General features: G+C 46.0%; 2 protein-coding genes across 4 annotated transcripts in view; one reads left to right on the top strand and one right to left on the bottom strand.

Annotated features, from left to right (window-relative positions):
- Nucleotides 1-321: 321 nt before the first annotated feature.
- LOC100872882 (uncharacterized) lies at nucleotides 322-3,144 on the bottom strand. The gene has a single exon (XM_003692195.4). The coding sequence runs from the start codon at nucleotides 3,056-3,058 to the stop codon at nucleotides 2,093-2,095; it is 966 nt and encodes a 321-aa protein (XP_003692243.3). The 5' UTR covers nucleotides 3,059-3,144; the 3' UTR covers nucleotides 322-2,092.
- Nucleotides 3,145-10,779: 7,635 nt separating this feature from the next.
- LOC100873002 (galactose mutarotase) overlaps nucleotides 10,780-12,893 on the top strand; it is a 32,548-nt gene continuing 30,434 nt past the window's right edge. Inside the window, exons 1-6 of one of the 3 annotated variants that reach the window (XM_086917096.1) lie at nucleotides 10,780-11,108; nucleotides 11,179-11,309; nucleotides 11,390-11,583; nucleotides 11,665-11,838; nucleotides 12,118-12,359; nucleotides 12,709-12,850. In XM_086917096.1, the coding sequence (XP_086773222.1) occupies nucleotides 11,011-11,108; nucleotides 11,179-11,309; nucleotides 11,390-11,583; nucleotides 11,665-11,838; nucleotides 12,118-12,359; nucleotides 12,709-12,850 (981 nt within the window). In that variant the 5' untranslated portion in view covers nucleotides 10,780-11,010. The remainder of the gene's footprint in view (nucleotides 11,109-11,178; nucleotides 11,310-11,389; nucleotides 11,584-11,664; nucleotides 11,839-12,117; nucleotides 12,360-12,708; nucleotides 12,851-12,893) is intronic. The other 2 variants (XM_086917098.1, XM_086917097.1) reach the window with 2 other exon arrangements.

The following is a 12,893-nucleotide window of genomic DNA, read 5'->3' as shown; positions in this document are numbered from 1 at the left end:
ACATAAAAAATATAATTTTTTTTGTGATTTTACTCGTGATATTTATAATTTTTCTTTTTTTTTCTTTTTCTTTTTCCTTTTTTTTTTTTTTTTTTTTTAACAGAAAGAAGACACGTACAATGTGTAATGTTAGCTTTCGACGCAAACGTTGAAATCGCGAAGAAAAATTTGGTGAAACGCGATTATTACGGCATAACAAAATCACAGTTAACAATTGATCCGATTTATAATACGGACCAACAAAAAGACAATAAAAGAAGCTTTCGAGAAGAGCTTATATTAAAATAATAACAAACAACGAACATAAAACAATTCAAGAAATTTTTTTTTTTTAACGTATATTTTATTTATACGTATATTTTAAAAAAATTTTCCATCACTTTTTTTTTAAATATAAATATACAATTTAATTATACAATAAATTATATGCAATTAAATAAATCGTCGAGGTTTGATCGTTTCATTGCTAACCCGTGCTCCGTCAATTAAATAAATCAATTTCTCGAACCATTTTCTGTTCGTCGTCGTCGTTGTCGTCGTACATTCTCCTTATACATAAAAAAACGAATAAATTCGATTGAATTTTTTCATCTAAATTAAATCTCGTTCTTCGTGCCCTGGACGAAATACACGTAACATAATCCTTTGCTGGTCGCAAATGTCGTTGATGTCCGACGAATGTTCAACGCGTATTCTTCTAAACACATTTATTCACAGAAAGGATTTCTAAATTTTCGAGTGGTCGAGTCGAAACTCACTTTATCGATAACATCGAAATGCGACGCAAGCCATCGTTGCCCGACGAAAAACTATTTTCTAGAAGTTAAAGAGCTAAAGTTCGGCTCGTTCCTTAACGCACGCGGATCGTCTATCGTTACGAACTATTTACATTCGTAAAAATGATACGTGATACGAACGATAACGACGCTCGAAAAGGCAACGAGTCTGCATCGGGAGGGTGTAAAGCATCGGGGGGCAAAGTTTGTCAGGATTTTCAGTTCAGAGCGAGCCGAGTTGTTCGAAATCGAATAGAGTAAAGAACAATAGCTCGTAAGGTTGCGGATAAAAAAGAAAGAGATCCTCGGACGCATCAATGCGCGTCGCGGCTGTTTTTCCAGTTTCGATTTTATCCTTATCCCACACAGAATCAATTCCAGGAAATTCGCGTTCTCAAAATCATGGTAAAATGAAAAACTGAAGAAATTTAATTTTAATTTGAAAAGCTTTTTTCTTCTTCTCTTTCTAAGTACAAGCGAAATTGGCTAATGAGCTCTCGGATAAGGATAAATTATCGATATTGTACATGCGAAAATGAACAGAATTTTATAGCTCGTATCCTTGTTTTTTGTGAAAAATCATATAAAAGGCACATCCGTAATTGGAAAATATTATTTGGAAACAATACAGATTATCACCACGGGGGAGGAGGATCTGTTCACGGAACATCGTAGCGCACAATGAAGCCCATTTTAATAAAACAAAAACGAAACCAGGCTCTAAATGGCTCTTTTGTTCCAGGGCATTAATATGCTAATTCAATTATCCGCGTGGTTGCCGGCAAGCCTTTCACGACAACCTCGATCGATCGATGATTCGGCCTTGAAAATCGCGATACCTCTCCCCCCCCCCCTCCCTCCACTTTGTTGTCCGCGGCATAGTTAATTTCGTCGAAGTGGAGAAAAAAAAAAAAAAAGAAAAGAAAAAAATTCCCACAGGATTTTCCCCGTTCGTCAAAGATCTTCGCACGCCGATACACACAAGCATCGTGGCCAACGTCCACGATTTTGTCGAAGAAACGAGAACGGTATTTGGACAGGTTGCTACACGATATTCACGATATTTAAAATACCGATATATCGTATTAAAAACTAAATCTGCTCGTTTGGAATGCTCGATTTCCCGAATCTCTTATATATATATATATAGACTCGAGTCAAGTTCGAACTCTCCTTCTCCCCCCTTCTCTACCTGTTCTCTATTCGTTCACCACGGAACGGATCGTCTTCCATTCGATACCGTTTCACGAACACGAAACCCGATTCACGTCGAACGTTCTTTGGAATCTTTAACAAGAGTCGAGGACTCGGACGATCTAGAATATTACGGAGACTGGGCGGCGTAGTTGCTCGAGATCCAGCGTGGTTGACGACGTTGCCGTGGATACTTGTTGGGACGACGGAGTGGATCTCGGGCTGCTTGCCGGGCTGCTGGTTGTGGTCACGCCGTTGCCGGTCGTCGACGACGACGAGAACATGAGGGGCGGGTGAGGCGTGTTGGTGGCCATGGTGTGGTGTCCAGGGGGGAAGAGCGGGCCGAGATGGGAGGCCGTTGACGGGTACGGTTTACCTGGTGTGGTCGGGGTCGAGTAGAAGCCGGAGTAGAAGCTGTTCACCACGGCAGCGGCGGAAGCGGCGTTGTTGTTCGCCGCGTCCGCTGCAGCCGCGGCCGCGGCGGCGGCCGCGCTGCTCGACGTGGACCCCGTTCCACCGCCACCAGCCACCAGCTTGCTCAGGTGGACGGCATCGAAGGCGGAGCCAAAGTACGACGGCAGAGGTGGATAATCGAGGGGGTGAGGGTGATGATGATGATGAGACACCGGGGCGGCAGGTGCGGCGAAATATGGCGGCAGAGGGAAACTGGGGAAGCCGCCCGGGCTCATGGAGGTGGTCTTCGCCCCTGGAACCACCGAAACGGGCACCTTGGGCTTCCTTCGTGGACGGTACTTGTAGTCCGGATGCTCCTTCATGTGCATCGCCCGGAGACGTTTCGCCTCGTCGATGAACGGTCTCTTCTCCGTGTCGGACAAAAGTTTCCACTCGGCCCCCAGCCGCTTCGATATCTCCGAATTGTGCATTTTAGGGTTCTCGAGGGCGATCTTCTTCCGTTGTATCCTCGACCACACCATGAACGCGTTCATCGGACGCTTGATATGTTGCTCCTGCGACGCCGCTATCGGCTGATTGCCCACGTTCATGTCCTGGCCCACGTGGTGGACCGAGTGCAGATCCATACCGGAGAGGAATCCATAACCGGGATGTTGTTGATGAGAGTTTAACATGTTTTTTTTTCTTTTCCGTCACTCTCTCGTTCTTTCTCTTCTGTCAACGTCCCTCGTCGTTTTTATTACCTTTCGACGTGTCGTCCGCGTTTTACGTAACTTTGCACAAAAAAATACTCGATCTTCCGTCGAACTTCACTCACTCGCGAGCGGGTATCGCGCTCGCTGACAGTTCTCCTCCTCACGTTCATTCAATATCCGATAAATTCTTACATTCCCCTTGTTATACTGTTTTATATATATCCACTCCTCGGAAATTGCGACACGGTGATTACGGGGATTACGACATACGGCGTGCGAGAGGAAGAGACAGAGAGAGAGAGAGATAGAGAGAGAGAGAGAGAGAGAGAAAGAGAGAAAGAGAGAGAAAGGAAAATACAACACACAAGGCTTCGTTTGGGTGCAAGTGAGCGTCGCAAACAGTCGAACGTACTCGAATGGAGTACCGGTGTTGACTGAGCGTGGACTGCCCGTAGGACCGGTCTGCGACCTGCTGGAGGGATCCATTCTTCGTCTCTGTCTCTTTCCTTCTCTTTCTACCCTCGCAACTGTCTCCGTTCGCCTGGATTTCGAGGGCGGAACCGACGCAGAGCGTCGTACGCCGCGCCCACGAACCGACCCTCTTCACGCCATTCGTCGAGGTTGCTTCGCTGCGTGCTTACCTTTTCTACCCTTTCTCCCTCCTCCCCCTCACCCCTCCCCTCCCCTATAGGCGAGCCGACACCGACACACCGACGACGACGACCGACCGGGCGAACACCGAGCAATCCCTCTATAATACCGCGCCGTGGCTCAACTGCGAGGAGGGCTGGTGCCTCGGAGACCGCGAGCTGCAATTATTATTATCGATTACCTCGATACGATGAAGTACAAATAGCGTATAGGCTGCCCCGTTATTGACTACCTCTCTGTTCCCTGTACTGCTTTGCACGCCAACAGCGGCGCGATATCGCGCGATAATTGGTTATGCTTGCACCCCCTCTCTCCCCCGCCTCATCCCCTCCGCGACGACGACGACGACGACGACGACAACGATTCTTGGTCAACGAGTTCGAGGATCTTCGATCCATTCGAGGAAGAATCATTTTTTTCCCTCGAGAGGAATAGAGTTTTCGAATTTTTTTTCGAGCGCGTGACTTTTTTAAAGATTCGAAAAATTTAGTATTCCTTTGGTTTTCTTATTTCGACAAGTTTGAAAGTTTCTTCTTGTTGTGTTTGTTTGTTTATTTATTTATTTATTTATTTATTTTGAAACTGGGACATTATATTTAAAATTATTAGAAAGTTTAATGATCGTTATATTGACCGGTTGAAACGTGTCGTTCAATCAAGTCAATGATCACGACACAATAGCATCGAATGATCAACACCGGTTTCTTTGCCAGCCGACTAATCCAGGGCGGGGGTGGGATCGTTTTTTGTCGAGTAATTAATCAGAATTCGCGTGTTGCCGTCCTTCTCCCGGCCCCTTAAAAACAACGAAGGGGTTGAAAATCTGCCTGTTCCTTTCCTGTGGGAAATCTGAGGAACAATGCAAAAAATCTCTCGACGACAGGCACTTGGATTAGAATGGAAAGCAACAGCGGCGAAAGGAGCGAGCGGTGTGCCCCTTTCCCAATCTCGACTCACCGCGCCCTCTGCTCCCAAAGGACATTCACCAATGCGAACGAATAAAAGCTCCTGACTCTCCCTCCCTCCCTTCCTCTATCTCTCTCTCTCTCCATCGGTGAACTGCATTAGTCGTTTGTGCTTTTGTGCCCGAGAAGGCGCGTACGCCGCGGTGTCTCTTTACTTCGATTTTCGAATAATCGATTAAGCTTCCTCCCCCGCATTTCGCTACGAAGCGGTCGACCATTGCTCGGCAATTCCGCTTTCCTTCCAAACTTTAACGATCTTTATTATGCAACCGTGTATCGTGGGATCGTAACAAACGGGGCTAATTTTTTTTTTCCCCTCCCGTTTAATATATATATATATATATATTTATATTTATCATTCCAAAGAAAGATTCAGCGGATTTCATATTTCAGGAAATATTATTTTTAAAGAGTTTCGTACGCTGAATTTTATTCGTACACTGCGCGGCCGTGGAGATGTATCGCTGCGCCCCCATTGTCCTCCCGTAATAATAGCGAGAATCTGCGGGGATAAAACTGCTATCAAAATCCGCTGCTGTTTAAAAAAATCGTCGATGGCGGAAGCGGCGGAACCCGGGGGGAGGGAGGGGGAGGGGGAGGGGGAGCGGGAGGAGGAGGATGACGTGGCGCCAATAAGAGAACGGTAAACAGAGGGAGGAAGCGATTAAAGCGCGAAAAATAAAACGGGAAGAGAGAAAGCGGTGGGGGGGGAGGAGAGGAAGGAGGAGGAGGAGGAAGAGGGAGGCAGCCGGACTCTTCCCTCCTCGGGGGAGGGAGAGAGGGGGAGGGGGGGGGAAGAATTCGCGATGGTCGGCCATTCCGTCGGCCCTGGATCCTGGAGGAGTATATATAACGTGGACGTGCACACAAGTGATCGCCACCGACACAAGGGGGCGCCTCGTCTCGCCCCCTTCTCCGTATGCAGTTGGGTGCAAATTGGTATTGAAAAATCTCGAAGTCAATTAAAACTCGAGGTACAAAGGATTTGGCGAGACAAAATACCAATTATCTCTCGTGTCCTCCGCCTCCGATTCTCTGTCCCTTCGATTCCCTCCGTCGCCCCTCGAGGGAGGGAGGCGGGCGGGCGGTGGGCGAACGAGGTGACTGAAGGGGGTGGCGGCGAGGTGGGGCCGAGAGCGCTTACAAGAACTCAATTCCATTAAGCATTGAGGTGAATAAAACGAGGCAGTTCAGCGTGGATGGGCATCTATATAACGCGGCTCTCGCATCTCGGTTATCTACCTAATAAAGATTCGACTGCCATCCCCTCTCCTCCCCCCAGTCCCCCCCTTGCCACCGATTCTCCGCCACCCTCCACGACATAAAGCATGTGCCAGCGAGAGGTGTCTATGAGACAATCCCCCGGGATGACAATGCTTATCCCACGTATGAATGCCACCGATGCTTCCTAGGTAATTTAAGTATTGCCAACCCTCTTCCCTCCGCCCCGACCGCGTCATCCTCTCTTTTCATCCGCTTTGCGTCATCTCCACCTTCGACCCATTCGCCGGGTATATCTTCGGGTGTGCACCTCGTGAAAACCTCGTTGTCCTCGTTTAACGATTGCCATTAGCGACTGAATCGTTTCGTAAGCAACCCCTTTTCTCTCCCTCCCTCCCTCTCTTATCCTTCTTTCAACTACGGTCCTCGGTTGGAAAAAGCGATTGCTTTTTTTTTTTTTTTTTTTTCTCATAAATTCCTTCCCCGATCTTTTTGAATGGAGATCGAATGGAGATCCAGTTTTTTCGGTACTCTGCAAAACGTTTCTGTGCACGAGAGTTATTTATTTCCAAGGTCGATCCGAATTGAAGTGCCGTGAGAATTGCGCGAGGGTAGGAACAATGGCAGGCTTTGTTTTAATAGAGATTACGATTTCAAGAGTGCATAGCATGGCGAACGATATATTTATCCCGTGCTTTTCCCTTCCCTTCCCGCTTTCAGCTTCGAAAAAATTCTTCGTCCCTCCCCGACAATTTGTAATTTCTTACATTCTCGCCGATATTCGACCTCGATCGATCAAATTTCGAATCGCAATCAGTCGAACGAGTGAAATTAATCAACGAAACGAGGCCCGTCCATGTTATACGTACGAGGGAAGCGAAATTAGTCCATCAGCGCCAACAACTATCGAGCAAACAAACTATCCACCAACGAACTTCCTCCAAGTCAAAGTCGCAACCCATCTTTCGCCCTTTCCGATCCACACAAAAGAATCATTAAATTCGATGAAAGCAGTTTCAAGAATCAACACCCACCCGTTTGAATCGAATCCAAACTCTCCTCTCCGTGGAGATACTCCGTTTCTCTGACCCGGGTGGCAAAATCCGACGTCTAATTAGTAATCGTCCTCCGGTTAAATCCGCAGGTGTTCAGGCAGACGGGACGCCGAGCGTGTAATTCGGATGCGCCGGATTATCCGCGCGACGTTTCAACGTTGATCCTCGCAAATTAAGTCGACACGGCCCACAACCTCGCGTTGGATCCAACAGCTCTCGTCACGGTTGAAAGGTGGCGCTGATAAGGGGAGGAAGAGAGAGAGAGGGGGGGGAAGGGGGGAAGGGTGGCCCCGGAATCAGGTGGGGCAGAACGTAATCGCAGCGCACTTTGGGCGATTATAGGCAATCGCGAAAGTACCAGAAAGGCGGCTGTTAATAAGAGGGAACAAGACGGGTGGCGCACGAGGGGAGGGAAGGAAGGAAGGTTGAGACGAGGGAGGGATACACACACACACACACACACGCGAGGGCCCACGGTGACGGTGGCACGTCGCCCACCCCCTCGACGTACACGCTCGAACGCGTTGCGTAATTAGCGACTGCCTCTCCGGTTTTGTGGGCGGGCGGGGGGGTTGTTGGGCGGCTTGGATGCCGAGGGTGAAGTGGGCGCACCGTGCATCGGGATTGGGGCACCCACCCGAGAACGCGTTCGAGTAACTGAAACCCATCGCGTGCGTGTGCACACGTGCGATTCTACGGGGTGGTTCTTGATGTAAGACGACGATAGAGGGTTCTCTCTCTCTCACTCTCACTCTCTCTCTCTTTCTCTCTCTCTTCTCGTGGAGAGAGCCTGGTAGGCTCTGGCAACGAGGTTTTGCGAAGCGATTGAATTAAAATGGTTATAATTGGTTATAATTTAAAGAAGAAACGGAATTGTATAACGATATTGTAGTTTCTTGAAATTCGTTTACGAGTAAATTTACGTATACGGTTATCGTCTAACAGTTCTGGAATATGATTCTGTACGGCTCGTCACGGAACGCGGTTATCGTTACTTCGGAAGTAAGAATCGGTGTTGCAATTGTTTCGATCGCCATTTTAACAATGTTTAACGCGTTTTAAATTATATATGTATAATTAAATTAATAAAATGTTTGTCCTGTAAACATTCATTTCAAACTTAAGCGACGTTAAGCGGAATAGCTGTTAACAATGAAAATAGCCTTCAATTATCCTAATTTACATATACACGTATACAAAAGGATATATAAAAATATATCCTCCGTGTAATTAATTTTCGATGAACAAATCAAACGAATCAAAGCGAATACGCGGCACAAACATAACGATGTTATCAAGGATTATTAAGGATGATTTTGAACGCGCTAAACGCTTCGGTGAAAATAGCTTTATCGAATATCGGAGATTCGGCAGCCCCTCTCCCCTTCCTCGGTGATCGCAGCAGCTACTTCGGCAAAGCTTGGCGCGCAAACGGGCTCGTAACGATCAATTATCGCGCATAACGCTAGACTGGGAATCATTACAAAGCGACACCAGATTTTACTACGTAAACAACGTCTTGGGAGGGATAGTCTCGCGTTAGTCGGCCGCAGATCTGATTTTCCACACGTTGGAGTGGGGCGAATTATGCGGTTCGTGGCGTCGACACTAATCCTCGTCGAAGCAGCAGCCCCCCCTTCGTCACCAGCTCGAGAAGGGGGCCGAGTGGATCGAGGGCGGGGGTGGCACGTAGACGCAATTAATGCGGGGAAACCAGCCGCGGACGGTCGGGGGAGTTTTCGAGGAGGGCATCGAAGCTATGCCAACCCGTAGAGACGTAATGACTAATTGAGATTCGAAGAGAGAAGGGAATAATACGATCGGGCTGGTCACGGTAAAACGCACTTTTCTTCCTTTCCTCTCCCCCTCCCCTTTTCTTTTTATTTCTTCCTCTTCTTTCCTCCTTCCGTTCCCTTTTCTCTAGCCCTCTCACTCCGTGTCGATTACAAAGGATCTCTCGCCTGCAGGCACACCAATGGAATTACGGGATTATACGCTGTCGCGTATACCTTCCCCCGATTTCACCATCGATTTTAATACGATCGATTTATCGACACGTTCTTAAACATCTCGAGTAGATTTATCAATCATTTCCGGCGAATGTTATAGAAATTGGTAAGATTTGATCGATTCTTGATCGAAATTTCTTTCACCATCATCGGTGAAATATTCTTCGATTAATATATAATCGCGATGCAACGAAAATGAAAAAGTTCAAGTGTATTTGACTCGATTCGATTATCGAAAAATCGAATCTTGGCAATTTGCTTCTTGTGATAATTAAAAAAGAAAAACGAAAAAGTGTGTCGCTACAAATTTAGATACAATTTACAGTCACAATTAAAATGCTGTCCACGAATTGAGACGCGTATCTCCGTTCAATTCTAAATGACCCGACAGCGACCGACCATTTACCTTTCCCTCTCACGAACGAAACGGAAGTTCGTCTTAACCGGGACCAACGAAGCCAGTCCGAAGCGTTATTCATCAAGGAGTAGACAATCACGCCGCGTGTTGCGACGCGATTTGTCACGATATCGCGGGAACGGCATCGATATTGTGCCGCTCACAATCCGCATCCAAGAGTGAAACAACGAGCCCCTTCCAACCTCGTGAGCAAACCTGGAAAGGAAGGAAGGAAGGAAGGAAGGAAGGAAGGATGGAAGGCAAAAGGAAAAGGGAGCGATACGGTTGTGGGAGGGCAAAAGCGAGCGGAGTAGCAACCAAGCCAAGAGAGATTCCTCGCACAGAAGGCAGCCGTGTTTCACCGCTGCTCGTCGCCGCTGGTCTCGTCGACATTAAGATAATTACTTTCCAGCAGGACGTGCGGGGCCCATTGTCACCGTTACCGCGGCCAGAATGGCATTATGCATTGTCGGTGAAGAAAGTGACGGGGGTGCGTGGATGGATGGATGGGTGTGGAGGAGGAGGAGGGGGTGGCTTGCCAGGGAGGTGGTGCAAGGGTAGGGGGTGGGCTTCGTGTACCTTAGCCCGTGGGTGGAGCATTATTCCACTCGGTTCCGTGTTTCGCTATTGAAACTGGTAAGCGAGGGGGAGGGAGGGCAAGCTTCCTCCGAGGAAGAGCCAAACGCCAAGAGGGGTGGGCATCCACCGATGTATCCAACGGCTTTCTCCCGACGCCATTAATGTAATTATTTCCACCGAGTGTTCCACCGCGAAACGTTTCGAGGAGCTCGAAACGTTTCGCGGGAATTGAGACTGATCAGCCGGCTCCCCGAGAAGAAGAAAGCCACCGAAAGAGTGTCCTCCTAGGGGGATAAGGCCTTCCCTCCATTTTTCTTCTTCTCTTCGTCCCTCTCGCGTGCACGAGGGGGATGGATGATGACTCGTCATAACGGTGACGAAGCGTTAAAACGAGAGACGCGGTTTGTTGGATTTGTGTCGCTCGCTTGCAACCGCGATAATACCCTGATTTCGCGTAATGGGTTTTGCTCGCGATTCTCTCTTCTCCTTTCCACGAAATCGTGAATTCTTCTTCTTCTTCTTCTTCTTCTTCTTCTTCTTCTTCTATGGAATTGATGACACTTTCGCGCGCGTTTCTGTTTTTTCTCTTTGTTTTCCTCGCTCGAGAAGACAAGTTTCTTTTTCTCTCTTTCGACGATTTCTCTCGAGAGGGCGAGAAGGATTAAGAATCGCCGAAAAAGAGATTCATTGGTTGTGATGAATTCGCGAATTCTTCCTCGACGCGTATTAATATAATGCGTTTTATTCTTTTTCCACGAGGAGAAAACTTTTTTTCTTTTTTTTTTTTTTTTTTTTTTTTCGAAGAAAGGATCGTACTCGCCACTTCCGCTTTCTTCTTTCTCCTCTTCGACGCGAAGTTGCCGCGATTTAGAACAGGTATTTCGGCTTCGTAACCTCGTTGCGCGATCCGTGGTCAAAATTCTTTGTGGAGAAGAGAAAAGTCTGAATGGCTTTTCGTTAATCAATCGGGAAATTGAAAAAGCGTGAGTGCAAATGCGTTAAATTGTTTGGATTAGATTCGTTCGGAAAAAAAGTAAATTCTCTGTGTTACACCATGTCCGTGGCGGAAACGTTTATCGAGGAAGACGGTTTCGGCTTCATTCCTAGGCCTGCTCGCAATAAACACAACCAACCGTTCGAAATCGTTCGAAGGTGAGTTTTTCGATTGGCACGGTGTTGTTACGTCGTGTTTCTTCCATTCTCCCGTATTATTTCACGCAAGGTACACAATGACGAACAAGCACAAAGCGTCGGTGCAATTGATATCTTGGGGGGCTACTATCCAAGCCATCAAGGTACCGAATCAATCGGGCATTTTGGGCGACGTTGTTCTAGGATTCGACGACGTGGAGGGTGAGCAATGACTTTCTCTCCTAAATCTGTCCAAACATGTCCAATAATTCGTTCGTTACTATTCGTGAAAATATAATCAGGATATTTGAAGAACAGGTACATAGGCAGCACGATTGGCCGAGTCGCGCATAAAATTTCTATGGGGAAAATGAAGATCAATAACAAGAATTACTCTTTGACCATCAATGACAAAACTAGCATGAGCCATTACAACGGAGGTTTCTTCGCGTTCGACAACGTTAATTGGAATTCTTACATATTCAAGAAGCACGTGGTAAACATGTATTCTGATGTGATCGGGTGTGTTTCAAATCTTCGATTTATTCGTAGATTTTTTTTTTTTTTTACGGTGCAGGTGATGACCCATACGAGTTTAAGGAACAGCGAGGGTTATCCGGGTGATCTTCTTACGCAGATTAAATATTCTTGGACGGATGATAATCAGCTGATCATAAATATCCGTGCTTGCGCTACCGAACCGACACCTGTTAACATTACTAATAATTGTTTGATGAATCTTGCTGGACACGTAAAGTCGTTATCTGTTTAATTTTTCAGACAGTTTTCCCGAATCTATTCGAAAGTCAGATTAACCCCCAATTATTTTTTTTTTTATCGATCGATAGAATAGAAAACGAATAGCTTACACTTTTTTTTTAAAAAACGATTCGACAACTTTTTCATCAATTTTCAATCGATATTAAAGTTATTGACGAAATTATGAAATTAAAATTCCAAGTTTATTCCAACTATGTAAAAAGGAATAATTGTCGAGTAAATTTTTTTTATTTTTCGATTTTTCTTTCAGGCTTCCGGCCCGAAGGAATTGAGGAAACACGTAATCTCGTTGAACGCTGCTAGCTGGACCTTCACGGATATTATAAGTGAATTGCCGACAGGTGCTATACTTCCGGTTGATCATACGGTATTCGACCTACGCTTACCGACTCAGTTAACCAAGAGAAAACTTTACATCATACCGGGGGGTGGTTACAACCAGAACCTTTGCATAACCAACTTCAACCGTTGGTTTTATCGTTTCCACGCTAGGTAAGTGCGAAGATAAAGAGAGAAATTTTTAATTTTTTTCTCGCCAATTTTTCTATTATTCGATCTGTCTTGATTATCTACTTTTTGATTATTACTTCTTATATATATATATATCGGTGAATAATACGATTGATCATTAATTTCGTAACTGTAGTGGAAGTGAGAAATTAATAGCACAATATTTAATTTTTTTTTTCTTATATGTTGCATTTCTTACGCCAAATTAGAATCTTAATAAAATTCTGAGCGTCTTTGATTGTTAAAAATTTAGTAGCAGTGAACAGAACTCTTGAATTTTGAATTATTATAAGATAATTCTCACATTTATTTCTTCCCTTCCCCGTCGAAGAGTTATTCATCCCGGGTCTGGAAGAACTTTAGAGGTATATTCGAATCACCCGGGATTACGATTCTCCACCGGGAACGACTTGCCGGACCTCGATCGCAAATATCCACCCGACTTCGAGGAATATTGCGATTGCATGGATCCAGTTAGGCCATTCTTAAATTCTTTTTTAACCAAAGCTCGATTAT

This window comes from Apis florea, unplaced genomic scaffold (assembly GCF_048593485.1).
Source record: "Apis florea isolate Af1SG1 unplaced genomic scaffold, ASM4859348v1 contig_3811_pilon, whole genome shotgun sequence".
Lineage (NCBI taxonomy): Eukaryota > Metazoa > Arthropoda > Insecta > Hymenoptera > Apidae > Apis > Apis florea.
This window is presented reverse-complemented; position numbering and strand designations above follow the sequence as displayed.